The sequence below is a fragment of the Excalfactoria chinensis genome, chromosome 25 (assembly GCF_039878825.1).
Source record: "Excalfactoria chinensis isolate bCotChi1 chromosome 25, bCotChi1.hap2, whole genome shotgun sequence".
Classification (NCBI taxonomy): Eukaryota; Metazoa; Chordata; class Aves; order Galliformes; family Phasianidae; genus Excalfactoria; species Excalfactoria chinensis.
Window position 1 is genome coordinate 3,003,301 of NC_092849.1, and position 26,501 is coordinate 3,029,801.

The window sequence follows — 26,501 nt, forward strand, 5'->3', positions numbered from 1 at the left end:
ATCTCTTGGCTTAAAGCTCTGCCTGATGTAAAAACTACACTCAGAACAACCCAAAAGAGCTGGGAACCCCCCCAAAACTGAACCCCAGAGACAAGGGAGGGCCGACCTTCGCCATCCCCTCCGGTTAAAGAACCGTATGTGCCATATCATAAATCAGCTCAGTGCAACCACCAGCCATCCCAAGCCGGTCAAACCAGAAATGTGGGTTCAAAGTGCTGCACTCTTCATCCCGTGCGTAGATACAGACATTGCCCTGACTTGTTGTTGGCCTCGCAGCTGGTGCCAGGGGCGCTGGGCAGGGTGGGGTGGCCTGGGGACAGGGCTGTCCCCTTCTCAATGGGGCCCCCCAACAGCAAAGAGGGGTGTGTGGGGTGAGGAGGGGGGGAAAGCAGCTCTTGCACAGCGTTTTGCCATTCTAACACTAAGAACTGACAGAATGAAATGAGTCACAGTGCAGGGGATCCCCGTCCCCACGCGGTGGCATTTTGGGGGGGACCAGCTGAGCTTTTGGGGGCGATCACTGAAGCCTTTAAGGCGACCTAAAGCCATAGAGAAGCACCCCGTGACCCCACACGTCACCCCAACCCACAGCGGGAGGGCAGCACTCACCTACCAGAGCCTCACGGCCATGGGGAGTGATGCATGAGTTGGGGGGGGGGGCAGATTTGGGGGGCACTGTGCTTCCCCCTCCATGGGATGAAGGGACAGAGAGAAGCACGGGAGTGACGCTGGGACAACAACTTCACTTTGCAATCCTGCCTCCAACAAACAGCACCAAACTCTTGCTAACAAGGGGGGGATTTCCCCTTCCACCCTCCCCCCCCCTCCCCATTTTTGTCTCAATTACCCCCCAATGGGTATAGAAAGAGCGTTATCCGATTAAGAAAAGGGGAGATGGGGGGTCAGCGAGGCTCGGGATGGGGATGGAGCCCGCAGTGATGGAACCACCGCCGTCCTTTGTTCTCGGGGGAGGGGGGGGGAGGGGGGGGGGGGTTGTTGTTGTAGGGCTGTTGTAGGGCTTTGTCAGCGTCCCGTTCCGGTGTTACTGTAGGGTCCCCAGCAGTGGGGGTGATGGTTACTGCAGGGCTCTGCTCTCCCCTCCACCTCTGAGCCATAGCAACCCCATAAGAGATTTTACCCCATAAGAGGAAAGGGAGATGAGGCTGCTGTCTGCCCCAGGAGGCTCCATCCCCAGCAGTGGGCACAGGGGGGGGGTCAGCCCCTCAGAGGGTCTCATCCTCTGCACAGTGCAGGGAGCGAGGTGTCCCCACACAAGAAGAGTTGCGTGATGCTTTGGTTTCAAGAAGAAAGGATAAAAACCAAACAAGAAAGCAGCTGGATTTCGTTGTAACTTAAAACGCAAACAAAAGCGCCGACATTTTCGCTTTGATTCAGTTTGATTTGTTTGTTTGTTTGTTTTTCCATTGGAATGGACCCAAGCACGTCCACCCTGCACAACAGATGTGGGGGGGGGGTCTGTGGCACATGTGTCTCCTGGCAGCCTCGTGGATACCCCCAGTGCTGCTGCATGGAGTGCAGCTCAGGGCCCAGCAGCGGTGCCAGCCATGTGCCCCCCCTCGGGGCGCTGCGGTGCAGCTCCATCCTGCAGGTCCTTCACGAAGTCCTCCACCTGCAGGATGGATTCCAACAGGGGTATGTGTGTGTGGGGGGGGGAGCAGCATCACCCGTGGATGTGGCTGCAGGTCAGTGCGTGCCGTACCCACCCGTGCCATCAGCGTGTCCTGTGCTGCTGCATCGTGCTCAAAGTCCCCCTCCACGTCCAACAGCAGGACCGGGGCGTGCCTCACCTCTGCAAAGTGCACCCTGCGGAGGGGAGGAGGGTCAGAGGCGGGGAAGGGGCAGAGCCGGGGAGGGGAAGAACCGTGTTGAGTCCTCACTCACTCAGCGCTGCGCTCCAGCAGCCACCGCTCGTGCTGCGCGTGGAGCCGCTGCAGGTACCGCAGGGTCACGTCGCGCTCCTCCGGCCTCGCCCGGCACCGCAGCCGCTCCAGGCATCTCTGCGAAGCAAAGCGCCCCGCATCGCACCCCGCAGGGCTCTCCCCGCCTCCCCCCCCTCCCTCCTTCTCTCCGTCCCGCACACCTGCGGGGAGGCGCGGAGATAGAGGAACGCGTGCGGGGCGGTGTGAGCGCCCAGCTGCCCCACGAGGAACGTGTGCCACTCCTGGTAGACGGCCCACTCCACGGCGTCCAGCTGCCCGGCCTCGAACAGGCTCTTGGCGAACACGTACCTGCGGGTGGGGGGGGGGGGCTGACGCACCCGCAGCGGCACCGGACCCGCACGGGTTCCCCCCCCCCGCCCCGCACCTGTCGCTGTACACGGAGCGCTCAGACACCCGCACGGGACCCTCCGGCCGCTCCAGCTGCGCCTGCAGGCGGCCCAAACACGACAAGGTCTGAAAGGTGAAGGCCCAGCGCGCCGGGTCCCGGTACAGCCGCTGCAGGAGATTACCGCCCTGCGGGGAACGGGGCGGCGCTCAGCCGCGGCTCCGCGCACCACGCGGGGATCTCCCCGCAACGCCGCCGCTCACCTGCGCCGCTCCCGCCACCACTTCCCGCCAGCGCGCCACCGGCTCCGCCGCCCGCTGCCAGGCGGGGAAGGCGCGGCCCAGCAGCCGCAGGAACGTCGATTTGCCCACGGCTGCGGGCGGAGCGAGGCGGTCACGCGTGGGACCGGAGCTCCGCCCCGACCCTCCCCGCCCCTCTCCCGGTACCGATGTTGCCCTCCAGCGCCAGGCGCAGCGCGGAGCCGCTCCGCCCCATCTCAGCGCCGCCGCCGCCGGTGCCGCCGCGCGCGAATGCCATGCAAATGAGGGGGGCGGGGCTTCGCTGCTCCCCGGGTGACGTCAGGGCGCGGGAGAAGGGGAGGTGTCGCGCGGTTTTAGCGCACGTGGGCGGGGAGACGGGGCGGGGATATGGTGATTTATGCAAATGAACCGCGGCCGTAGGGGTGGTCTCGGCTGAGTTGGAACGAGGGGAAGGGTGGGGACGGGGAGTGGTGATGGGGGGGGGGGAGCACCAGCATTGGGTGGGGGGTATCAGCGGGGTCAGAGCACCACCGCGTGGTTGGAGGCATCAGGGACAGCCGGGACACCGGGATCGGGTTGGGGCGTCGTGATGGGATCGGGGCAACACCGCGGGGTTGGGGCTGTCGTCAGCACGTCGGTCACGGCCGTGGGGTCAGGGAAACCACCGTATGGGGTCGGGGCACCAGCAAGAGGTTGGAGGCACCCACGGCAGTGTGAGAGCGAGAGCGTGAGGTTGGGGGCACCGAGAGGGGGCTGGGGGTCAGGATTGCGCTGTTCCTCCCTGCTTCCCGTCCCGCCCCCTCCCACCCCATCACGGCACTTCAAAACCTCCCAGAGAAGGGGCAGAGCCTGGAGAAAAGGCTTTATTGCGCAGTGGGGGACGGGGAGGAGCAGTGGGGTGGAGGAGGAGCGGGGCGCCCCAGCCCAGGCACGGGGCAGGGAGCTTAGAAGCACTTTCGGTGGACGATGGAAGGCCCGGCCTCGTCGTACTCGGGTTTGCTGATCCACATCTGCTGGAAGGTGGAGAGGGACGCCAGGATGGAGCCGCCGATCCACACCGAGTACTTCCGCTCTGGCGGGGCGATGATCTGTCAAAGCAAGGGCTGTTAAAGCGAGGGAGCGACCCCCAAAGCACCCCGGGGCCGCCCAGCTGAAAGGAAGCCTTGGGGGTGGGATGATCCCCAGCACCTACTTTGATCTTCATGGTGCTGGGAGCCAGCGCTGTGATTTCCTTCTGCATGCGGTCGGCGATGCCGGGGTACATGGTGGTGCCGCCGGACAGCACGTTGTTGGCGTACAGGTCCTTGCGGATGTCGATGTCGCACTTCATGATGGAGTTGTAGGTGGTCTCATGGATACCAGCAGATTCCATACCTGGGGTGGGAGGGAGGATCTCAGCACCCCAACATCCCCCTCCACCTGCACAGGGCTCCCCCAAAGGGCTGCCTGTGGATGGTGGGTGCAACGGGCTGGGGTGGGCTCACCGATAAATGAGGGCTGGAAGAGGGTCTCGGGGCAGCGGAAGCGCTCGTTGCCGATGGTGATGACCTGCCCATCAGGCAGCTCGTAGCTCTTCTCCAGGGAGGAGGAGGAGGCGGCCGTGGCCATCTCGTTCTCGAAGTCCAGGGCCACGTAGCAGAGCTTCTCCTTGATGTCGCGCACGATTTCCCGCTCGGCTGCAGGGGGCAGGTGGGCTCAGTATGGCTCTGCGGGACCCCCATCCCCACCACCCCCATCCCCGACCCCGTACCGGTGGTGACGAAGGAATAGCCCCTCTCGGTGAGGATCTTCATGAGGTAGTCAGTGAGGTCGCGGCCGGCCAAGTCCAGACGCATGATGGCGTGGGGCAGAGCGTAGCCCTCGTAGATGGGCACGTTGTGGGTGACACCATCCCCGGAGTCAAGAACGATGCCTGGGAGGGGAAGAGAGGTGAGGGATGGGGTGAGGGATGGGGTGAGGGATGGGGTGAGGGATGGGGCTCAGAGGCATCCAAAGGACCCCCAATGGTGGACACCATATGAGGAACTCACCGGTGGTGCGGCCGGATGCGTAGAGGGAGAGCACGGCCTGGATGGCGACGTACATGGCCGGCACGTTGAAGGTCTCAAACATGATCTGTGAGGAGCAGCGGTGGGTTGGATGGGGACACACAACTCCACGGCCCCCCACGCACACTGAACCCCGCAGTGCCCTACCTGGGTCATCTTCTCACGGTTGGCCTTGGGGTTGAGCGGTGCCTCGGTCAGCAGCGTGGGGTGCTCCTCGGGAGCCACGCGCAGCTCGTTGTAGAAGGAGTGGTGCCAGATCTACGCAGGCAGAAGGGAGGTGGGGTCATCCCATGGGGTGGAACCGGGGCTCTCCCCGCTCCCTGTCCCGGCAGGGCTCTCACCTTCTCCATGTCATCCCAGTTGGTGATGATGCCGTGCTCGATGGGGTATTTGAGTGTGAGGATACCCCTCTTGCTCTGCGCCTCGTCGCCCACGTAGCTGTCTTTCTGCCCCATGCCTACCATGACACCCTAACACCAGCGGGGAGAAACGGCCTCGTTAGCCTCATTTAAGCAACCAGAAGAAGGAGCAGAGCAAAGAGACACCCGGGTACCCACCTGGTGCCGGGGCCGCCCCACGATGGAGGGGAAGACGGCGCGGGGGGCATCGTCACCAGCAAAGCCGGCTTTGCAGAGCCCGGAGCCGTTGTCGCAGACCAGGGCGGTGGTCTCCTCATCACACATGGTGGGGCTGGGAGAGGCTGGCGCTCAGGGGGACCTGGGGGAAAAGCTGGGGTGGGGGGCGGGGGGGGAATAAGCATTAAATGCAGCAGCGAGGATGAGGGGTTGTGCCCGGCTGCCAGGTTGGGCTCTGCGTGGTTTGAGGCTGTGAGTTCTTTAGCTGCAGGAGATGCGGTTCCCTTTGCGGGCCGCGATGCTCAAAGTGGGGCAGTGCTCAGCCCCAGCCCTGCTCCTTCATCTCGTGCCAGCTGATGCCCCGAGCTTGTTCCAAAGCTGGGATCTCCGTGCCTCATCCGGAGCCGACACCACCAAGCGGGGCAGGCGATGCCCCGTGCCCAGCAGCAGCTGATCCCATCTCACTGTCAGCCCCTCTGCAGCCATTCCCAAAAATGGGAACAAATGTCCAAACATTCTCCCTCCGGACTGGAGGAAAGCAGGCAAACAGCCCCAAATACAACAATAATAATAATAAAGGCAGGGATTTCTCTGCGCATTGGAAACCCACGTTGGCTGCTGCCTGGTTCTCTTCGGCTCCGTGGACGCCCCTGGCTTGGAGGGGTCGTAATGGGGTTCATCCTCCCCTATGCGGTGTGAATGAAGCTGGGGATACCCCAAAGCCCCCAGGGCTGTGCAGGGGGGTGGGGAGGTGGGGGGTGGGGGGTTTGTTCCTTCCTGTTCCCGCAAGCAAAGAGCAATCAGTGCTGGGCTGTACTCACCGTAGACGTGAGAGCTCCTTTCCTCTGGGACCGAGTCCCGATCTGCTTTGGTATAAATACCACGAGCCCGCGAAACCTCAGAGGCGGATCCTCTCTACACAAAGACCCTAAATAGGCTAAGTGATGGTGTGTTAGCCATATGGCCATATAAGGTGTTTTATTGCATTAAATTGACCTTGGACTGATGGTAGGACCCAGCACAGTTAATTATTGTAAGGAAGGGGGAAAAAAAAAAGGAAGAAAATCTACGTGGGGATGCTTAGGAGGCAACATCCCATTGGTGAGCCCGTTCCTTTCATGCTACGCTTCGATAAACAGGCAAGACTCAAGTCCTTATAAGTGACGCTCAGCAAAAGCGAGGTGGAGGTGCTCCTGTCTGACAGCCTTTGGTCCTCTCTGAGCACAGCCCTGCCCAGGAGGGTGGTGGCTGTAGGGATGGTGGTGGCTGTAGGGATGGCTGTGCACCTGAGCCATAGAATTGTGGCATGTCCTGATTTGGAAGGGGTTCAGCATCCCAGCAGCACACCAAGTGATGAGTGCTGCGTCACAGCCTTGAGGTGCTGCACTCCATCCCTGGGCCCCAGCATCCCCACCCTGAGGGTTTCCCCCATAGGATTTTTTCCCTTCCATCGTTGTAGTTGTTGGGGGCAGGGACCCCACGAGGCAAATGGGCCCAATTCAGCGCAAGGCTGAAGGTTCTATGGGAGTCCTGACAGAGCTGTGTTCACCCTGGCAGGGAAAAGGTCCTCTGGGCACCACGCAGCCTGGCCAAAACCCCAGACCCTCATTGCTGAGCCCCATGTGGTCCTTCCAAACCTGGCCCTGCAAGGCTGGTGCACCCACAGCTTCCCTCCAGGAGGGTTTGGAAGCAGGACGAGCCCCGATCCCAGGGGGAAATGGAGATCTGCTGCCCCCGAGCAGCACCGGGGCCACCCCAGTGCCCCACCATGGCAAAGGCACCAGCTCCCATCCCTCGCACATCACCTGGTGCCTTTGGAAGGGCAGCCATCCCGTTCTGGGGCCTCCCAGCAGTGCCTGAGGATGGGAGGAAGCCACGGAGCTGCTACTGAGAGCTGTGGGAAGTGAGGCTGCAGCTGGGGAAACTGAGGCACGGAGCAGGCGCTGCCTCCCGCTTTGCTTTGCTGCACCCCGAGCCGTTCTTGGGGTGAGGATACGGAGGTGTGGGTGCAGAGATGAGGAGCCACGAGCTGCCTAAAGGGACACGGGAGGTCCCACACGGCCTCGGGGCTCTCATTGTGTCAGTGAGGATGTGGGCACGGTCCCAGAGCGTCTCACAGCGGTGGCTCCGTCCCGGTTCCCCCCCATCCCTTGGGGGCTGGATGCGTCCCCAGGTCCCGGCTGTGCGTTCAGCGCTGCCCGCATCGCAGCTCACGCGAGACACCCGCAGCTGCTTTCAACCCAGCCCGCATTGCCCGGCCCGCTGCCAAACATGAGGTCACCGAGGCAAAAGGTTGCCATATATGACATGCTGCAAAAAAAAAAGGAGAAACCCCAACCCGGCAGAGCGGCAAGGAAAAAAAGCAAAAGGGAGTGGGATGGAGGCAGCCCGGCCATTGGGCTCCACTGTGCTCACACTGCGGGGGGACGGTGGCCGCATTGAGCTGATGGCACAGCCGTATCTCAGCAATAGAAAAGGGAACTGTGCCCAAAGCCACAACACCATGGGGCTACGAGCCCCCACTGCAGCCAAGCCAAAGCGGTCCCAGCCCTCCCCAGCCCCCTGGTTCTCTCCCAGGGTCACAGCAGTCCCTGCTCTGGGGCTGAGCCTCGGCAAAGGGAGGTTGAAAGCTGGGACCGCGGTGGCAGAGCCCAGAGCCAGAGCAGATGCAGCCTAAAAAGGAAAGGTTCGGCCACCGCAGCCAATCCAGCTGCCGGAGCATTGGCCGTGCCCGGGCTGCAGGGAGGGCTGCTGGCGGCCCGGGATGCTCATAGGAACGCCCGGCATCCCACGGCACGCGAGGCCAACCCCGGTGCCACGAGCAGGAGGGGGCTGCAGGCTGAGCTCCCCGCACACCGCCGGACCTCTGCACCTCCCTATATGGGTAACGTCCGCACGTCCCGCTGTAAAGGGCTCCTGGCTGGGAGTTCGGGCACGGCTTTGGTTCCGTTCCTTTGTGTGTGATCCCACTGCTTCCCCCACCCCCCCCCCCCCCGCTGCCAAAACCACGCCGGGAACTGCAGCAGCAGTTTGTCAGATACATCATAAATAAACGGAGCAGCTCCTTCCAGCCCGAGGAGTTAGAGATAACAAGCGAGAGAAGCAGCCCATAACACAACCTGTCTGTATTAAACCATCCACCAACGAACGCTGTTTGCTGTCTTGTAGGTAGAAGTACAAGGGCACAACACGTTCATGTATGTGTGTGTCTCCCCAGCCCTCCCCCCTGCCCATGCAGATACATGCTGATATCAGAGCATCCCAATGGAGGACACGGAGAGGTGATGCGTCACACTCTGAGCCTTCCACCTTTCAATGCTGATACAGGTGAGGGGGATGCAAAGTCACTGCTTCGCATTCAACAGCAAAGGGTACAGAGAAGGTCCTCAGATGGTGTCCTGCATCACGGCAACACTGTGGGGCACTCAGTTTGGCAAGGACAGGCTTCATAACACCTTAAAGACTGCAGAGGTAGCTGGGAATGAGAGTGTTTAAGGACTCAAGAAACACAGGAGTGTCGGGCAAACAGCTGAGCTCCACGTGTGGATCAGCAACAGAGTGCACCAATGCACTGAGAGGTGGGAGAGCATCCTCTGTCACCTCACCAGCACCAGGCAAACCCAAACCCTTGCTGCAGCAAGTGTCCCATCCAGGAAAAGGAAGAAAGCAATGAGATAGACCCCACTCAGCATCCCTGGAATGAAAGCAGTGCTGCATCCAGGAACCTTCTCACCCTGAGCTCCTGAAATGGGGGTTTCCCAAAGGAAGGAGGAGAGCACAACAGTTGGGGTCCCTTCTTGTTCCACTGGACACAGATGTGAGCACCAGGAGGGAGGATGGGCTCTGAGGGTCAGTGAGGATGGGCTCTCATATGGAGTGAGAGGTATTAGGAAGGTTTTGTTTTAAATGACAGCAAGGATTTGTCTGCTCCAACCAGCCACGCTCAAGGCCACAGTTTACCAACCCAGAAAGAGAGGCAAAGCAGAACATGGGTTAATTTGGGCAGGTCCCACTTAGGAAAGCACTTGAAAAGGTTTCATAGCTCGAGGATGCAGCAACTTGCAGGGCCCTCCCCAGCCAAGAAGCTGGTCAAACTCTAAATTAAATAACAGCTTCAGTGTTAGCTTCCCCCTTTGGATCTCCAGTTAGTTTCTCCCCACGCCTCAAACCTCAACGCCCTTCCACCAGTCCAACACCAGGCACCGAGTTGATGAGCTGAGGTCAGGGAACTGATTTCACTGTGCCTGCTCAGGGAGGAAGGGAAGGGGCACCACGTGGTGGAAATCACCTGCTGCAGAAGGAACCCAAACTTTACCTAAGCCTAAAGGGAAGGCAGGTGGTTTGACAGTAAGCAGTCAAGGCAAGACGCCTATCGTAGATCCATCAGCACCACATCTCTCTCGACTACAGACACATGATTGCAGGTCTGGAAGAGAAAGAAGAAATGGGGTTAATTCAGATGTTCTCAGGTATTTCCACCTCCTGATGCAATCTGCATCCGTCGGCCTTCCGAGAACCGCTCTCTCTTTGCAGTGAAGAAACAAAGACCTATCGAGTCAGAAAGCTTTTCCATCCCAACTCCAGTGAGAAGCAGGTCCCAGTGAGGCTCTCCCCTGTCCTGGGCCACAGACTCACCATAGATCCAATCTGAAGTGAACTGCCCAGTATGTTAACATAGACCCCAGTGCTCCGTGAGGCAACTTACAGTGAAGAGAGGAGGGTCTTTGGAGTGTGGGTGAAATCCTTTCTGTCGACACGAAGAGATCTCCTGCAGGCCGTGTTCTGTCAGCTTGAAAAACCCTGTCCTAGAAAGAAGCACAAACTGCATCCAGCTCGAGCCTCTGCAAGAAGAAACAGCTGCTCCTGCACTCCAAGAGCGTGTTTGAATCTGCTTGTCTCCAAGCACGAGACCCAGCACGCTCTGCAAGGCGCTCCTCTGCCAGCTCTGTGGCTGCAGAGCTGCTCCCTGCCACGGGTGGGCAACCACACTTACTCCTGGTACTTTGGAGAACACACAATAGCGATGGACTCCGGCAGCATCATCTGGTAGGAGCAGTGTGTGTGCAGGTCGACGCTGGAGAGGAAAGCTGTCTGCGTGGGGTGAGTCTGAAACACAGGGTAAGGAAAGACAGAACACCAGAGTGGGTTTGGATGGGCTTCTTTCCCCCCCCCCCCAACAGGCTGTATCTGCCAAGTGAAGGTTGGAATGGTAAAGAGGCGCAGCTCCTCAGATGGCACAGAAGACTTGCTAACATGCTGGCAGCGGCTCTGGATTGCCCCAGAACATCTGCTCCTCCTTTGCATTTGGAAAGAAGACAGGAGAAGCTTTGCTTTTCTGGCCACGTCCCTTGCAAACTCCTATTTTAATGCACGGCCTTTCTCTTGCCTTAAATGCAGGGCAGTCACCTCACACGCTTCTGATGTGTGGCTACCCCAGGGCACAGCATCACCAGATGCACAACGCATCACCACGGTGCTCCAACAGATCACACCCTGTGAAGATGGCCAAGCTCTTAAAGATCACAGATGACATCCAACGTGCTCAGCTCTGGCTGAGAGATCTCATAGCCTCGCTCTGGCAGAAAGGCCTTTCCTTCTTCCCCTGTAAGGTTTTTGTTGCCAAATGTAGGGATTCAATCAAAGGGATTCCTGAGGGTGCCTGGATGTTCCGGGGCCATCACTGAAGAGTTAACACTGTCAGCAGACACCCGCACATATCAGGCACACTCAGCAGGCATTTATTTGTCAAAGCCTGCAAAGCAGCTGCTGCTTTCGAGAGATTACTCAGCAGCACCAAACGTTTTGCTTGGCAAACATCCGACTGCCAAAGGCTCCACGGGGACAGGCAGCAGGGAGCCAGAGGAGGAATCTGGAGCTGGCACATCCTACGGCAGAGCAGCACACAGCTGTCTGCAAAAAGCTGTGCTACTATAGGGACACATCACTGCAGAGGCCACGGTGCTGACAGCAGGAGCTCCAAACGGAAGGCTGGGATGTCCCCAGGTCTGCTTTTAGCCCAGCATCTCATTGCCAAAAGGGCCAGTGCTCTGGGAAGGGATCTGAACCTCCAACAGACCTGAATTTCTCAAGCAATGTGAGTTGTGACCAAGGCTGCATCACAGAGAGATCCGATGGAAAGGATGCAGATAATGGAAGGACAAGGGGAAATGGTTTCAAGTTGAGGGACAGAAGATTTAGGTTGGGTGTCAGGCAGGGATGAGAGGCTCACATGGATCCAGCCGAGCGTAACGAGGCCGTGCTGGTCCTGGATCAGGAAGAGTTCTTCCTCGTTCTCTGTGTTGCAATAATCAGGGCCTCCGTACTGCTTGGGAACGATGACGTGGGTTATGGTGAACTCATTCCTCATCTGCAAGGCAGCACAAGGAGGCTGTTACCCTCCAGAAATACCCCCCCCCCCAAACAGGAAACGCTGCTGCCGCCCATTGGTGCAAAGGTAATTTCCTAAGCTTTGGGAATGAAGCATTTCTGTGTTCATCACTCAGGGGCCCAGCAAGGGGAAAAGCAGCTCTACAAACAAGCCCACGAGTCCTGTCCTGCTTCCAGGGGCTTAATTACTGTTATCACCTTACCAGCTTACCACAGAGGATCCCACAGGTCTCCACACCTCGGGCCGTGTTGGCATCAGCCAGCTGGAGGAATTTATGGCACAGCTCTATGGGGACAATGACCTGGCGAAGGGCATCTACACCTGCAGCTGTGGGGAGAATTGGGAGCACAGTGAGCAGCGACAGACAGTGCCAATGGAGAGATGTTCCCTCAGTGTGGACCTAAAGGGACCAGACTGAGAGATATCAGCTTGAAAACGTTAACTGCTATGCAAACTAATGTCTGCTCTTCCATGGGGGAAATAAAGTCACAGTGACACTCCATAAAGGACAGTCAATGGAGAAAATGAAAACACGAATGCTCCTAAAACTGTCATTTAAAGGTAGGATGTTTCTCTGGTCAAGAACCGGTTGTTTAGAAATGTCTGGGTTGTAACTTTGGATCTGTAACTGGCTAAACTGGAGAGCTCAGTCAGCATGGCCAGGAATTCAGCCCCTATCTCCAAAATGGATTTGGATCTAGGAAGGTCAAAAGCCGAACAGGTTGTAGATTTTAGGTCAGCAGAGAAGAGCTGAGGCTGGAGTACTAAGAGGAGACGGTTCTCCCCAGCCCTGCAAACCTTTGCTGGACATTGAGGAGAGACCAAATATCCCAGAAGGGATGGAGATCTGACAAGACACTTCTAAGAGCCTCCCAGCCAGCTCAGCTCCTTGGCTGCATTTGGTTCAGCCCCAGAAAGGGAGAAGGACGCCCGGAGCTGTACTAACTGTGTTCTGTGCTTCCCAAAGCACTAGGTTTCAAAGATCTGTCCACAACAGGAGGGTTGGATGAGACGTTCCCCATCGATGGACTCGCAGGGTGAACTGGAGAGATGGGAACCCTTGGGGTTAAATCAGTAGGTGGTTTTTCTATGCCAGGGATGAGGGGTCCATCCAGAGACTCAGGATTTGGCTCCGGCTTTCCAAATTCCTGCACTATCCTCAAACGTTCCTTTTCCAGCTCCTGTCGTCGAATCATCTCCTCGAAGGCAAGAAACTGCTCTTGCTCTGCCTGCTGCTGCTTCATTAAGGCTACACGGTTCCTTTCCTCTTCCAATTGCTGCTGCAAAGCCAAGTTGCGGGCATCTTCCTCTTCCTTCTCTTTCTGCAAGAAGAAATACACCAAAGGACATCAGCAAATATCACTCCTTTAGGACTGCAGCTTCCAACCCGCCCGCAGACCCTCAGCAATCACAGACCAAACCCAAAGGGTCCGCAGCAATTAAATGCCCTTGTGTGGGAATCCAATTCTCCATTGATTTCTCTCTCTTCTCTCCAAAACAGCACTTTCTTAAAGCAAAACCGACCACAGAGCTTGCTGCTTTGCCCACAGAACACCACATCCCCACTCATACTGTTGTGAGGCACCTGCTGAACTTCTGAGCTGTAAGATCTCACACGCTGAGACAAAAAGAAAGCCAAAGAAACGTCCCATCTCAGACCGCAACAAAATGAGATGCGGGGACATCTATGTTCACCCATGTAACAACAGCCCCATGCTGCAGGTAACAAGGATGGAGACTGAAAGCTGGGGCCTCCCAGAGTTCACCTTTCTGTGTGTGCTCCCTTCCAAACCCTCTGAGGCTTTGTGAGATTACAGAAGCCTGTCATCTCCTCTCACTCACCTTCTGCTCAGTGTACTTAACGTAGTCTTTCATGTACCTCTGCAATAGCTCCTTCTTGAGGTCTTCAGCCCTGGGAAAGGCTACTTCCTTCAGCTTCTGAAAGGAGGAAACACAATCCTAAGAGCAGCAAGCCAAGAAAAGCAGGTCCAGAACGGATGAAAGAATCGATGGGTTCTCATAGAAAATAAGCCCCCAAAGCATTTTCAACAGCAGCCACTGAAGACTTGGAATGTCATGACTTACTTTCATCGTCTCCTTCCTTTCAGGTGTGATGGCAGTTTTGAAATCACGGTGCTTTGGCAGCTTCTCAATGAAGAGCCTATAAATACACAGGAGAGAAAGCCGTGTTCCTGAATGCCAGCAAAAGGAAATGGCATTTTGGGAGGTATTTATCATCTGCCTCCAGCTCAGTTATCTCTGCTCTGCCGCTTCCCTGTGCTCCTGCAACCCCTCACCCCACCTCTGCCCCTCTCCTGTCACAGCTCGGTGCCATTCCCTCAGTCCCCATTGCTGTCACCAGAGAGCAGAGCTCAGTGCTGTCCCTGCGCTCCCTGTGAGGAGCTGCAGCCACCTCGAGGCCTCCCCACAGCCCCATGTGTTGAACAGACCAAGGGTCCCCATCTCCGTATCCCTCCTCCTTTGGATGCTCTCCAAGAGTTTTACGTCCTTCTTGTATTGTGGTGCCCCAACTTGCACCCAGAGCACGAGGTGAGGCTGCACCAACTGCAGAGCAGAACAGGACTAAGAGCAGTAAGCAGCCCTGTGTGCAGGCAGAGGGAAGAAGAGCAGAGAGCACAGCCCAAACAAGCCGAGCAGAGCCAAGAGGGAAAGCCACAGCATGAGCAGAGAGCCTCCCTCGTGCTGTGAAACCACTGCATGCGCACTAAATAAAACCCGTCTGCTTTAAAACCCAGCCCTCTGGGAAAAGGAAGAACTTCTCACAATCCCAGGCTCTTGGTTGTGCTCGTGGTTACCATGGAGAGCACGAGGATGCTCTTGCCAGAGACCACAGGATCAGCAGAGCCGTGGCACGGAGCAGCTGTGAGGTCCCTGCTTGGGGCTGGTGGATGCAAAGTAGGTCACTGTGTCGAGGAGACAAAACAAGGCAGCGATCACTGCCAACAGATTGAAGATTAAAATGGAAGGGATTCATTAAGAAGGATTAAGAGCAGATGCCGGCCTGGGGAAGACAGAAGAAGCAGCAGAGGCAGCTGCCTTCTCAGAAGGCACAAAGGGGGAACAGTGAGAGCAGAGGGGTGCAGGGAGGACTCAGGCAGCCAGAGGAAGACTTTGAGGGAAGAGCAGCAGCAGGCTGAGGAAGGAGGCAGAGGAGGACTCTGCATTCTCTAATAAGAACACTTCACACTTCCTACCCACAGCCCAGATGAGGCTTGGCAAGGCTTAAACCCTCAGCCCCAAACCTCTGACTGTTGCGAGTCCGCTGTGAACGGAGCGGCTGCTTGGCACTGAGCAGCCACATCGTAGGCTATTTTTAAGCACTGCTGCAGCACACAAGCCAAAGCAGCGTCTCTCGAGTCCCTTTAACACCCCGCACAAACCCTTGGAGCCAGTCCTAGCAGCTCACAGTCACACGGACAAAGCAGGAATCCTCATCTCCCAGGAAATTCACGTCACGTTTCCCTGCTCTGCTCTTTCTTGGCTCAAAAAAAGCCCCAGCATCCTCCTGCTTTGAGAACAAATCCGCTCTGAACGGTGCAGAAGCTGCTGCTGAAGGGAAAAAAACGAGCAGGTGCGTTTCAGCATCATTTCAGCTTCATTTCAGCACGGGAAAGAGAAAGGCTGGAGATTCAAGTTGACATCAAGTGGGAGGCTGAGAGCCAGGAATGGAACTGGCTGCCTCAGTGGGAATCTCAGTGCGGATCCACCCCCAGATTCTCCCATATCAATCTATAATCCTCCCCAGACAAATGGCTCTCTCAGGAGTAGGGAAATAAAGGGACCTCCAGCTCCCCAAAGCCAACACAAAGCCGAGGACTCGCTCCTGGGGATGGTGGGCTTGGTCCTAACAAACACCCCACGTGCAGAGCTGTAGCCAGGAGCCTCTCAGGGCTGAATAATCAATCAAACCCCATTTCTAGAGATGGGAAAGCTCCACTGGAGGCTCCAATTACAGCGCTCTGCCTCAGGGAAAGACACCTCAACCAACGCTCTGCCAAGGCCTCTGGCTTCCACAGGAGCTACAGCATTACTCTTCCATTTAAAGAAACGAGATGATGACATTAACTTTGCATCTTCAGATAATCCAAGCTGGCAGCTCGTACTCATCAGCATGAGAAATCACACCACCAAAAGGGAAAGCGTTTCACCTTCCCTGCAGCCCGAGAGTCAGGCTAATGTAAATGCCACAGGCATCTGAAAGCTGCTGGAAGGACAGCAGGCCAGCACCCAGCATTGCTGTCATGAAAGAGCAAAGGCACGTTTCGTTCACTTGTTTAGTTAAAGAGCTTCTCCTTCAGCCTCAGCTATGTAACCAGCTTGGAAACCTTCCCGATGCTTTTACACTTTGCAGCTCCCTACGCAGCGACAATGACCATAAAAGCTCAGGAAGTGCAGGGCGGGAAGAAAAGCTCAGCAGAGAAAAATGTGGTGGGTTGAAGGAGGCCGGGGAAGGAACCCTGTGCACACAGGCAGGCAAGGAAGGGAAACACCCATAGAAAGGCCAAGCTCATTCTGGATAAGCGGGTAGAGCAGCAGAAAGCAAACTCGACCCTCTGGTGAGTGAGAAAGGGGGGAGATTGGGGGCAAAAAGCCTGAGGGAACAGGATGATCAATGCTGCTGGGCTATCCCTTGAGCATCTCTACTTTCAGCCCTTTGAACACGGGGAGGCACAGCAAGGGACACACGTTTGTATCACTCATACTCTGAGCTGCTCAGGCAGAAGCTCAGCTTTCAGACCCAAGATGGTTTATTCCCAACCAGCTCTGGAAGTGACAGTGAGAACATCTCCATGCTTGTCCATACAGACAGCCCCTGTGCTGGAGATCTGGCAGCTGTGATGGCAAACAGGCTCTTTTGGGTGGGTTTATATACAACCTCTGGCTTTTCAGAAGAGCGTTCAGAGCCTGGAGATCTCAAATACTGTCCAAGTCAAGCAGAATAGAGGCAGGTTGTTCAGACCTGGCACCCTTTTCCCCACGTCCCTCCTCAGAATGGTCCGGGTGCATACAGACAATAATGGTGTGTGTGGGGAATTACTCTAAGTCGAGCTGCTAAGCCTCCAGTGCTCCACAGCTGTGCTGAAAGAGGAACGTAGTGACTGCTGTAAAAGGCTGTAGTAGCTTAAACAGCAAGAAGGCTTCTCTTCTGAAGCTGGTTTATTAGAGAGCCACCAACCAGCCTTCATCTCCTTCCGATACCGTGAGCTTTGGCCATGAATGCCTGCCAATGACATCACAGTCCTTGAGATCAACCTCACCACCCTGCAGCGATAAAACACCAGGAGGCTGTTAAACAAAAGGAGCCGACACCTTCCTCCTGCTGACAGAAGCTGTTAATGAGACAGAGCTATATAAGGCCAGCCTGATCTCACAGGGACTTTTTAGTGACATTCCACCAAGCAATGAGCATTGCTTGTACCTTGCACCTTTACCATGTGGTCACCTTCATCAGGTCACCCGTATCAGTTCAAAAGGAGCAAAGCTGTGGACAGAACCCAGTTCTTCCAGCTCAACAACATCTTGCTGTCTATACAAACCCCAAAGAAGCAACTGAAAGCCCAACAACCCCTCGCTGCAAGCAAAGTAAAGCTGCTCTTACGTGATGTACTTGTTGTATAAGATGAAGGCATGTTCAATATTGCCCTCCTCCGAGTAAACGGCCGCCATGCGGAGCATTTCCACGCCGGAGCGATAGTAGCGTCGCAGTGGGACATCCTCATTCACTTCCACAGCACTCCCTATTTGGGTCAGGCTTCGGACACGCTCCTCTGGTGGGAGGCTGACATCAGCACGGCTGGTCATAACGAGGCACATCAAAGCAGCGCTGCAGTGGGAGGGAAGCCAAGGGAGTCAAAACCAACAGAGAGCAGGAAACGTGGCTGGTTTCCCTAAGAGGAATCATCCCTCCAGCCTTAAAGTGTTTAATACAAAATCATCCCTCCAGCCTTAAAGCGTTTAATACAAAATCATCCCTCCAGCCTTAAAGCGTTTAATACAAAATCATCCCTCCAGCCTTAAAGAGTTTAATACAAAGCTCGGGGGGGTCCTGAGGGAGAAACGTGGGTGAAACCAGGCTCTTTTTGGACCCAGCCCTTGGATATAAGCCTGTAAAGCAGCCATGAACTCCAGCTCGTTTCCTCGGGTGACCCGTTTGGACCCGATGTGACTCGTTACCCAACGCAGCTCTTCCTTCCTCACCATCCCTCTGTACAGAACGAGTTCCAGCCGTTCATTTGGGGCCGGGAACGAATCACTCCCGAACTGCTGCCCCCCCCCTCCCCCCTCCCGGCCCCACAGCCGCCACGCTGCGGGATCAGCCCGATCTCGAACCCCCCCCGGAGCCCGCAGCCCTTCAGGCCCAAGGCAGAGCTCGAAGGGAGCCCCGGAAGAGCCCCCCCCCCCCCCCAACCCCGATCGGGAACGGGCGCGTAGGGCCCGAACGGGGCACGACCTGCGCCGGGTGGGACAGCCACAGCTTGCACTCGGCGCTTCCGGGTTGGCGCCGTGACCCCGCCCCTCGGTTCTATCCCAGCACCCAATCACAACGCTTATTTACATCCGGGTATCTCGCAGCCGCGTCTTGCTTCCGCCCGACTCAGCGGCTGTCATTTTGAGAACGGGCGGAAGTGTGACGTCATCACTAGGCGCCCGAGCCTTAAAGGGACCGCTCTCAGCCCAGGGTCCGGGCTGGAGGCACACAACGTGCAGGGCTTCTATCTCCCTCAGAGCTGGAGAAACCGGCCCAAAAAGGACGTTTGTTCAGGATATAAGCAGGGCAGTTCCCTCTAGTTCCCTCTAGCAAATGGGAGTGAAAAAAAACCCCGTCATCATCATCTAGCTTCAGGCCTAATCCTATTTCTTCACATGTATTAAGGAAATGCTCAACAAAAGCCCCCGCTGTGGAAGGTTAAAGAGATGCTCCTGATGGCGTTTCATTCGAACGAATCCAGTTCCATTTATTCCCTCCATCACTTGAGAAACGGAGCCAGGACTGCAGAACAGCACCGAGTGATTCCAACAGCTGAGATACTCGTCAAAAAGGACCCAGAAAAGCATTAAAAAAAGGGGGGGGGGGTTGGGGAGGAACCTAAAGAGAAAGAAGAGGGTCGTGCTGATGTGAACCTCCATTCACCCGCAGTTCCCAGCATCCAGCTCAGCTGCTGGTGGACGGTCACAGCTGACTCAGTTTGGAGCCCTTGCGCAGCTCCTTTGTGGAGAGGCAGCCCTGACTGGATGCTGTTGTGCCTTTCAGTTCTGCCATCCTTTTCTTACGTTGCCGCCGCCGTTTCCTGGCCACGCACGACTCCTGTGGTTGTTGGTGGAGGGGATTTGGAGGTAGGAAGGAGGTTTCGTTGTGTCGCTTCTTAGAAGGCATCGAAAGCGAACAGTTCCTCTGACCCAAACTGCAAGGCCACCTTTTCTCAGCCGTGCCGGGTTTGTGCACAAACTCCCGGTGTTGGTCTGCCACTCTGTCATGCTGCTTTTTCTTCTTCTTGGCACAGATGGAGTTCCTGAAAGAAGAGCTGAAAGTCAGGACCTGGAGAATTCAAACCTCCCTCCCCCCCACTCTCTCCTGGGTTCTGCTGAGGAGTTTCAGATCCTTTGAGCCCTGTAGGTTGAAGAACAGCTCCAACTGACCCAAACTAAGTCCTCTTGTCCCTGAAGTATCACATTGCAGCCCCACCAGGAACTAGAACCTACACTGTAAGGGATGCTACTCCACATCTGCAGGCACGAGTGTGTTATCCAGAGGCAAACAGCTTCATGCTGCTGCAGACACAAGGAGAACTTCAGCACTAAGAAGACACAGGGAGGATCCCCTGCCTCCACAGCCCCTAGAAATGGCAATGGATGCTCTACTGTACGTAGCGACGTTGCATCTAAACTTGTAAAGACATGAATTTAAGTTGCTTGAAAAGGAAAAGAAAAAGGAGCATTTTTTGGTTCTATCTGCTCAGCTGTACAAGAAGCACAGAGGAAAGAGGCAAAAAACCCACCTGGACGTTGTTAAGAGGAGGTGTTCTGAACGCTGTGGGCGATTCTCTGCCTTCTGCTTGTTACTGTTCCAAACAGCATCCACTCTTTGTTTGATCGGGACTGACCCCAAATTCTTCACTTCACGTTTCCTTAAACAGAACTCTGGGTCATGGCTGGGCTCACGAACCACATCAAGTGATCACAGCAGCCCCCTTACACTTCAATCAACCCCCTTTCAAACCTCCTGAGGTGGGCAGCTGGTCAGACCATGTGGATCTGTAACCCCACGTGTCACAGCTGCCCACCTTCTTCCTCATCCCACTTGCACCCTACGTCAAGCAGCAGCAGTCAGCCAAGCTTAAAATCTATTTATTGCAGCTCTCATTTTGTGCACTCACATGCCAGATCTTCTCTGGAGATCTTCAATGTAGTTCATTCTCTCAATGGGATGCCCTCGAGCTCTGTTGAACACTGGAGAAAGAAAGGTCTGAGTTCTAACAATGCTCCAATGGAACAAGCACGAGCCCATTTAAAACCAGGAGCCCACAGAAAGTATTTTGTATCTTGACAAGAGGAACATACATGTACGTACACTCTATTGCAGCGTTGGGCTCCATGCCTTCAACATCAATCAGGTACCTGAGCAGAGCAACAAGACAGCTCTAATCACACGAGTGACCCCAAAGCCATTTACAAACAATTCAAACATGAGTGGGAATTTGTTCGAGCTTCTGTTTTCCCTGCAATCAACATCTTTGCTAAGCTTACAAGCTTTGGATCCTTGCAGGCCTTGGATTACACGCAACATTTGACCCCTTTTGCTGGTGAAAGCAGGCAACGCTCCCAGCTAATGCCCTCCGACCACAAACAACTCACCTACAGACCAGGTAGCCAGTTCTGTTTAAGCCATGTGTGCAATGCACTCCGATAAGTTTATCTGCAACAAACAGCAACCAAGTCAGAGCAAAGCAAGCTTCACATTGGTCCTCTGATGGTGACAAACGTAAACAAAGTGCAAGGATCGTGCAACAAAGTCCCATTTGTGGTTGGTTATCACAACCAGTTTGGCTCACAGGCTCATTTCATCCCACATCTGCATGGTCCCACAGCTCACTGCAGGGAGGATGTTTCTAAATGCTCTATGAAATGTGCTCTATCCCACATTGCCCGAGCACTGACAGCTTCCCACTCACACCGCTGCTAATCACCCATCAGTATTTACAGAGATACTAGAGACAACAATAAGGACCCAACCCAACACAAGGACCCACTGCTACCTATCAGCCAGCACAAACTCCTCTACAACAGCCTGATCTCATTGCTTGGACATTCACACACCAAGAGGAGGAAAGGAAATTCATGCTGTGTACAAAGGTCAGCTGAGAACACCACCCTTCCTATAGGGAACACTTGGGAACAGAAGGGAAATTCACGTTACCGTTGTCTTTGTTGTCTCTCAGAAAGCTTTCCACAACCCGTTTGAACTGAAAAATAGTCTGTTTGTTGGGTATTTCGTGTCCCATGGTCAGGATCTTTGAGTACCTGAGCGTAGCTGGCAGCTCCTACAAGAAACAAAGGAGGAGAGGATAGAATAGAGAACTGCTGACAAAAAGGTGCAAGAAATCAGCATTCCAATTAAAGCCAAAAGAGCAGAATGGTTTGAGGTAAGATAATGTCACCCCTTTAACACATTGGCAGCCCACAAAACCACCTTTAGGGTAACCAGAAACCTGTGGTGGCTGTAGAAGGAGAAAGGCTGCAGAGCTCAGCGTCACACCTGATCAAAGACAAAGACCCCAACCCAAACAGCTCTGAGATGCTTCCCCACATTCCCCTGCCAGGGGATTTAAGTGTTTGATGCCCTTTAAAGGTACCTTCTCACTAAGATCTCCTCACTCAGCAGCAATATCAGGGCTTGAAGAGACCATTCCCTCCCCTGAGCTGAGACCGACACTGACCTCAGGTCCGTAGTAGCGCGTCGTGTACGTCAGGTCAATGATGAGGCCCAACTCTTCTTTCTGCTCTTTGACTTTCTCAATGAGGTCACAAGGTGAAAACCTCTCCTCCGGGTGCAGGTTGTGATTAAAGCTCTGAGGGGAAACAACATTCAGCAGCCAACATTCAACACAGCTGCACCGTGACGGCTGAGCTGCCACTCATCACAGCAACCATAGGACGGCCTGGGTTGAAAAGGAGCTCAAAGATGATCCAGTCCCAATAGCCTGCAATGTGCAGGGCTGCTAACCAGCTGATCAGGCTGCACAGAGCCACATCCAGCCTGGCCTTGAATGCCTGCAGGGATGGGGCACCCACAGCCCCCTTGGGCAACATGTTCAGTGCGTCACCACCCTATGAGAGAAAACCCTCCTTCTCAGACCCAACCTCAGCCTCCAAGTCTCAGTTTAACGCCATCCCCCCTTGTCTTATCGCTGCCCCCAATGGAGGGGCCTCAACCCACAGCCCAGCACAGCCCGGTTCATGCTTTAATGGGGACCAACCGGACACGGGCAGCCCCCAATGAGCCCCGGGGCGGCCGTCGGTCCCCGCTCACCTTCTTTAGGGGCACTTTGAAGGCGATGAAGCGGGTACCGGGCAGCCTGCGGCCTAGCGGGACGTAATCGGTCCACCTACAACCGGAAGCGGAAGGACGTTACAACCGGAGCCTCCCCACCGCTCTCAGACAAGAAACCGCGCGGGACTCACCGCTCCGGGACGCGACAACGGCCCCGGCCCGGCATGCTGACGGCGGCGGGGAACGCAGCCGGTACTTCCGTTTGTGCTACTTCCGCTTGCGCTACTTCCGCTTCTCTACTTCCGCTTCCGCGAGGCAGCCGTCTGCGTGATGACGTCACGACGCAGCCGGGCCTGCCGCAGCGCCTCGTGTCGGAGCGCCCCGCTCTGAGGCCCCGAGCAGCCGGTGTGTGAAGGGGGGCGGCCGGCAGGGGGACGATCGGGGGCTGCCCGGAGTCAAACAGCGCTTCATCAACCACCTTCATCTGCATTGACTGCAATGGGAGCTGAGCTGGGGGCACCCGAAGGGATGGGGCACCCAGGGCCTGTCTGTGCAGCAATGCTGGGCCCTCAGCTGCCCACTATGAAGCAGCCAGGCCTCCTCCTCTCTCAACAGGCGACTCTTGGACTGACCCAAACACGAACAGCCCAGTACAGAAATGATGTTATAATGGATTTTATTGTATAATCGGAATAAAATCCCTGACAGCCGCAGCTGGTGGCGGGAGCTGTTGTTTGTCTCGGAGGATGATGTCACTTGACTGCAGGGAGGGAAGGCCGCTACCATCCCCTGTATGATGGAGGTGGGGGTGGGGGCCGGTGGGGTTTCATTGGGGTGTAGATGGGGCTGGGGGGTCTCGGGGGCGGCATCCGGGCAGGATGTCCTGGCACTCGATGCTGGTACCGAGTCCGTCTGTCTGCATACGATCGTTCATAGGCAGCATTGCGGGCTTTGGCCAGTTCCATGAGGCGCCTGCAGAGATGGGAGCTGCTGAGGGCACGGCTGAATGCCCAGCTCTCCTTCCTCCAGGAGCAGCACAGGAACACAGAGCGTGCTGGGATGGGGGAGCAACTCACTGTTGTTTCTGCCTCCGACGCCGGATCCAAATGCAGCACCCGATGATGGCCAGCAGTATGGGAACAAACACAGCAATGGCGCCTTTCAGGCAGTACATGGGGACATCTTTCACTGGGACCCCATTGTTGGATTCATCACTACCTGTATCTGAAGGAACAACGGTGGTCAGTGCTGCGCCTTGTGCCCAGCAGGTGATCTCAGCAGAGCTCTGACATTGCCATGAAACCTTCTGGGAGGCCACAAAAAGGAAATGCAACAACAGTAGCTCTGACTGTCAGCCACAAAGCTCTGCACGGCCCTCACCTTTGGTGCCAGATGCTCTTATTTCCTCTGTTCCTTTGGGGAAGATGGAGATGTGCTGAATGCGGCTGCTGCCCAGCTGACGCATGGGCTTGTTCACAGAAACTCCATCCATCTCTTGAGTAAGAAGGCAGCAGAATGGGACTGTAAGTATCTGCCCGTGTCAGGAGGAGGACGTCCTCAGGAGGCATCACTTCTCCAAAGGCATCGGTATCTTGTATGTGCATTTGTAGGTCAGAAATAGACTGACAGGAATAGACTCACCAGGTACTTCATTCTGCCTCGCCACTGTCCTGATCCTTGGTGAAAACCTCGCCAGCTTCCCCATCCGTCTCACAGGGTCTGCACAGAACAAAGCAGGGCACGTTTCAGACACACCAGCCATTGAACTGAGCGCTCTTTGGGGACGTCCATCCAGACAAACTACCCACCATTGGGATACCAGCGGGGCTCCGGCACAGGAAACGGCTGCGGGTTTGGAACAGCCCTCTCTGCAGGCACTTCTACAAGGCAAGAACCACAAGAGCTTTCCATCATACACTGCAATCCGTGTCACTATGGAACGGCACAACTGGTGCCAGGGGATGGTGCAGGGATGGGGCACGTGCAGCTCTGTGCTCTCACTTACCCATACCATCCACTGTGGTTTCTATCACAGGAGGCAGCTGGGATTCTGCATCCCATTCACCTCCACTCACACCTGTAACCAAACAGAACAGAGCAGCTCGTGTCAAACAGCAGCATCTCAGCCATAGCTGCTGGGTGCCTGCAGGGGCACCGTGCTGATACACAATAACCCCCGTGTGGAGCTGCCTGGAGACAGGGAGGAGAAGGGGACGGAAAGGGGATGGAGAGGGGAGGAAAAGAGGGGGAGCCCCCCAAGGCTTTGTCCTTGCAATCACCTCTGGGTTCCACCTCAGGTTCAGGAGCAGCATCTGACCAGGCAGCCACATTCAATGAAGCCGGGTTATGATCTACAAACAGAAGCAGAGAGAAGTTTCCATTAAACGTGTGCAACGCCATCGTGTGCCACGTGGAGCAGCATTTGGCCACTCGGGCCCTTCTTACTGCAGGTCTTTGATGGGCACAAAGGAAGGAGATGGTGCAGCACAGGAGGAAAACCTGCCTGGCTCTTCCCCTGGGCTGGAGGCCGAGGGAGACCCTGAGTTGGGAACTGGGTGCTGCCCAGCACGTCCGCCATGCAATGGCCATGGGGACACAGCCTGGTTTCTTGCCCCCCATTCCGCTCAGCTTTGCTCACCCACCTGGTCCAGGTGCTTGCCATGCAGCAGCATCAACATTCCAGAACCTTGTGGCCAAAAGGAGGAGGACAATGAGATGGGCAGAGGCCATAGCTCTCCACACGTGTCTCGTGCTGTCACCACCACAAGCGCAGCCACATCAAGTGCTGGAGGTGGGGCAGGAACAGAGCGATGCATGTGGCATCAGGGGCAGCGTCACAGAGGGGCATTGTGAGCTCAGAGGAGAGGGGCTGGCCTCAGTGGTAACGGAACCCCCTGCTGTCACTTTCGATCTGCCCTGGCAGGTAAGGCAGCAGGCTCCTCCTGCTCCCCCATTGCGACCCTCCAAGTGATCCCAGTGCCCCAGATCTCACCCCAGTGTCTATTTGGGCATTTCTCCACAGAGAGAATTCCTCAGTTGTTGCTGACGGTGTGTCCATCACCTGACGCAGATTTACTGGGATCCTTTTTACTCCACTGGACACTGCTGTAATGCATCCCACCAGCAGCAGAGCAGTGCCAGTGCTACTGCAACCTGTCCCTGTCCCCATTGTCACCTACGTGGGACCTCAGGCCTCTACCCAGCCATGGGTACGAGGCGTGCAGAGACAGGGAGCGCAGCTGCCACCTGGGGGGCTGCCCCACACTGTGGTCCAGCTGCTACCTGGGGGGCTTCCCCCAAATATGGTTCAGCTGCCACATGGGGGGCTGCCCCCAACCGTGGTCCAGCTGCCACATGGGGGGCTGCCCCCAAATATGGTCCAGCTGCCACCTGGGGGGCTGCCCCCAAATGTGGTCCAGCTGCCATCTTGGGGGCTGCCCTCAAGTGTGGTTCAGCTGCCACATGGGGGGCTGCCCCCAAATATGGTTCAGCTGCCACATGGGGGGCTTCCCCAAATTGTGACCCAGCTGCCACATAGGGGACTGCCTCCAAGTGTGGTCCAGCTGCCACCTGGGGGGCTGCCCCCAAATATGGTCCAGCTGCCACCTGGGGGGCTGCCCCCAAATGTGGCTCAGCTGCCACCTGGGGCGGTCCCCATGGTTGTGGGTCAGCTCCCACCTAAGGGGCAGGACTTACCCCTCCTCATGCTCCTCCCTGGGGGGGTGAAGCCGAGTATGCCCCCCCAAAATGCCCCTGCCCACTATTGCCAACATCCCCAGCTGGCAGGGACGCTGCAGCCCCAGCAGCCGATGGGGCGCGAACCTGGGGCCGTGTCCCATGGGGAGCCCCCACAGCCTGCAGGCAGCTGCTCACTGCAGGCCCCCGGCCACCGCCGCAGAAAGGTCCGCAAAGCTCCACCAAGGCAGCATCAGGTGATCACCGTGCGCTGCAAACTGCCCGCCGGCTGGGCACAGAAAGGTCAGCCCCATGGAGATGCCGTGGTGCACACAGAGGACCAGCAGCAACCAGCGCCCACCAACGTGAGCCCCCGTCCCACCAGCGTGAGCCCCCGTCCCACCAACGTGAGCCCCCGTCCCACCAACGTGAGCCCCCGTCCCACCACGGCTCCACTGACCTGCAGCACCACAGCACCGGAATCAGGTGGTGAGTTTGGGGACTGCAGGGTGGGTGGGTTGCAGGCTGTCCATACAAGGTGGCTGTGGGGAAGCTGGCAGTGCCTCAATGGGGATGTTCTTGCTTTTCCAGCAGCGACATCAAGCTCTGCCAACCAAGAAGACATTGATGACCTCCTGGCATGGATTAACAGCTGTAAGTTTGAAGGCTGTAGAGCTCAAAGGGGGGGTGTTGGCACCGAGTGGCATTGACCCACGGGGGATGTTCTTGCTTTTCCAGCAGCAGAATCCAGCACTGAGA

At 56.4% G+C, this 26,501-nt stretch overlaps 5 protein-coding genes across 6 annotated transcripts; all 5 read right to left on the minus strand.

The window, feature by feature from the left end:
* Positions 1–1,331: 1,331 nt before the first annotated feature.
* Positions 1,332–2,855, minus strand: DGUOK (deoxyguanosine kinase). 2 transcript variants are annotated; one of them, XM_072357029.1, is made up of 7 exons: positions 2,733–2,855; positions 2,550–2,659; positions 2,326–2,387; positions 2,102–2,249; positions 1,903–2,018; positions 1,725–1,824; positions 1,332–1,630 (listed from the first exon to the last, which is right to left on the minus strand). In XM_072357029.1, exons 1-7 carry the CDS (start codon positions 2,821–2,823, stop codon positions 1,541–1,543), a joined length of 717 nt encoding a protein of 238 aa, XP_072213130.1. In that variant the 5' UTR covers positions 2,824–2,855; the 3' UTR covers positions 1,332–1,540. The 2 variants fall into 2 exon arrangements, with proteins under 2 accessions (XP_072213130.1, XP_072213129.1); XM_072357028.1 differs by having other exon boundaries at positions 2,326–2,474.
* Positions 2,856–3,395: 540 nt separating this feature from the next.
* On the minus strand, positions 3,396–6,084 carry ACTG2 (actin gamma 2, smooth muscle). Its single transcript, XM_072356994.1, has 9 exons — positions 5,991–6,084; positions 5,152–5,323; positions 4,936–5,064; positions 4,742–4,852; positions 4,577–4,661; positions 4,297–4,458; positions 4,031–4,222; positions 3,739–3,920; positions 3,396–3,634 (listed from the first exon to the last, which is right to left on the minus strand). The coding sequence occupies exons 2-9, from the start codon at positions 5,275–5,277 to the stop codon at positions 3,491–3,493; spliced, it is 1,131 nt and encodes a 376-aa protein (XP_072213095.1). The 5' UTR covers positions 5,278–5,323; positions 5,991–6,084; the 3' UTR covers positions 3,396–3,490.
* A 2,190-nt stretch (positions 6,085–8,274) lies between these two features.
* On the minus strand, positions 8,275–18,176 carry STAMBP (STAM binding protein). Its single transcript, XM_072356985.1, has 10 exons — positions 18,030–18,176; positions 17,178–17,402; positions 13,643–13,718; positions 13,400–13,495; positions 12,504–12,879; positions 11,760–11,884; positions 11,399–11,536; positions 10,163–10,275; positions 9,875–9,974; positions 8,275–9,595 (listed from the first exon to the last, which is right to left on the minus strand). Exons 2-10 carry the CDS (start codon positions 17,390–17,392, stop codon positions 9,539–9,541), a joined length of 1,296 nt encoding a protein of 431 aa, XP_072213086.1. The 5' UTR covers positions 17,393–17,402; positions 18,030–18,176; the 3' UTR covers positions 8,275–9,538.
* A 244-nt stretch (positions 18,177–18,420) lies between these two features.
* Positions 18,421–22,557, minus strand: DUSP11 (dual specificity phosphatase 11). The gene is made up of 9 exons (XM_072356986.1): positions 22,259–22,557; positions 22,107–22,182; positions 21,514–21,645; positions 20,994–21,117; positions 20,432–20,492; positions 20,148–20,194; positions 19,954–20,026; positions 19,576–19,704; positions 18,421–19,089 (listed from the first exon to the last, which is right to left on the minus strand). The coding sequence occupies exons 1-9, from the start codon at positions 22,555–22,557 to the stop codon at positions 18,750–18,752; spliced, it is 1,281 nt and encodes a 426-aa protein (XP_072213087.1). The 3' UTR covers positions 18,421–18,749.
* Positions 22,558–22,803: 246 nt separating this feature from the next.
* Positions 22,804–26,291, minus strand: LOC140262573 (uncharacterized). The gene is made up of 9 exons (XM_072356987.1): positions 26,203–26,291; positions 24,710–24,753; positions 24,347–24,418; positions 24,073–24,144; positions 23,876–23,947; positions 23,709–23,786; positions 23,448–23,561; positions 23,144–23,291; positions 22,804–23,039 (listed from the first exon to the last, which is right to left on the minus strand). Exons 4-9 carry the CDS (start codon positions 24,074–24,076, stop codon positions 22,847–22,849), a joined length of 609 nt encoding a protein of 202 aa, XP_072213088.1. The 5' UTR covers positions 24,077–24,144; positions 24,347–24,418; positions 24,710–24,753; positions 26,203–26,291; the 3' UTR covers positions 22,804–22,846.
* Positions 26,292–26,501: the final 210 nt, after the last annotated feature.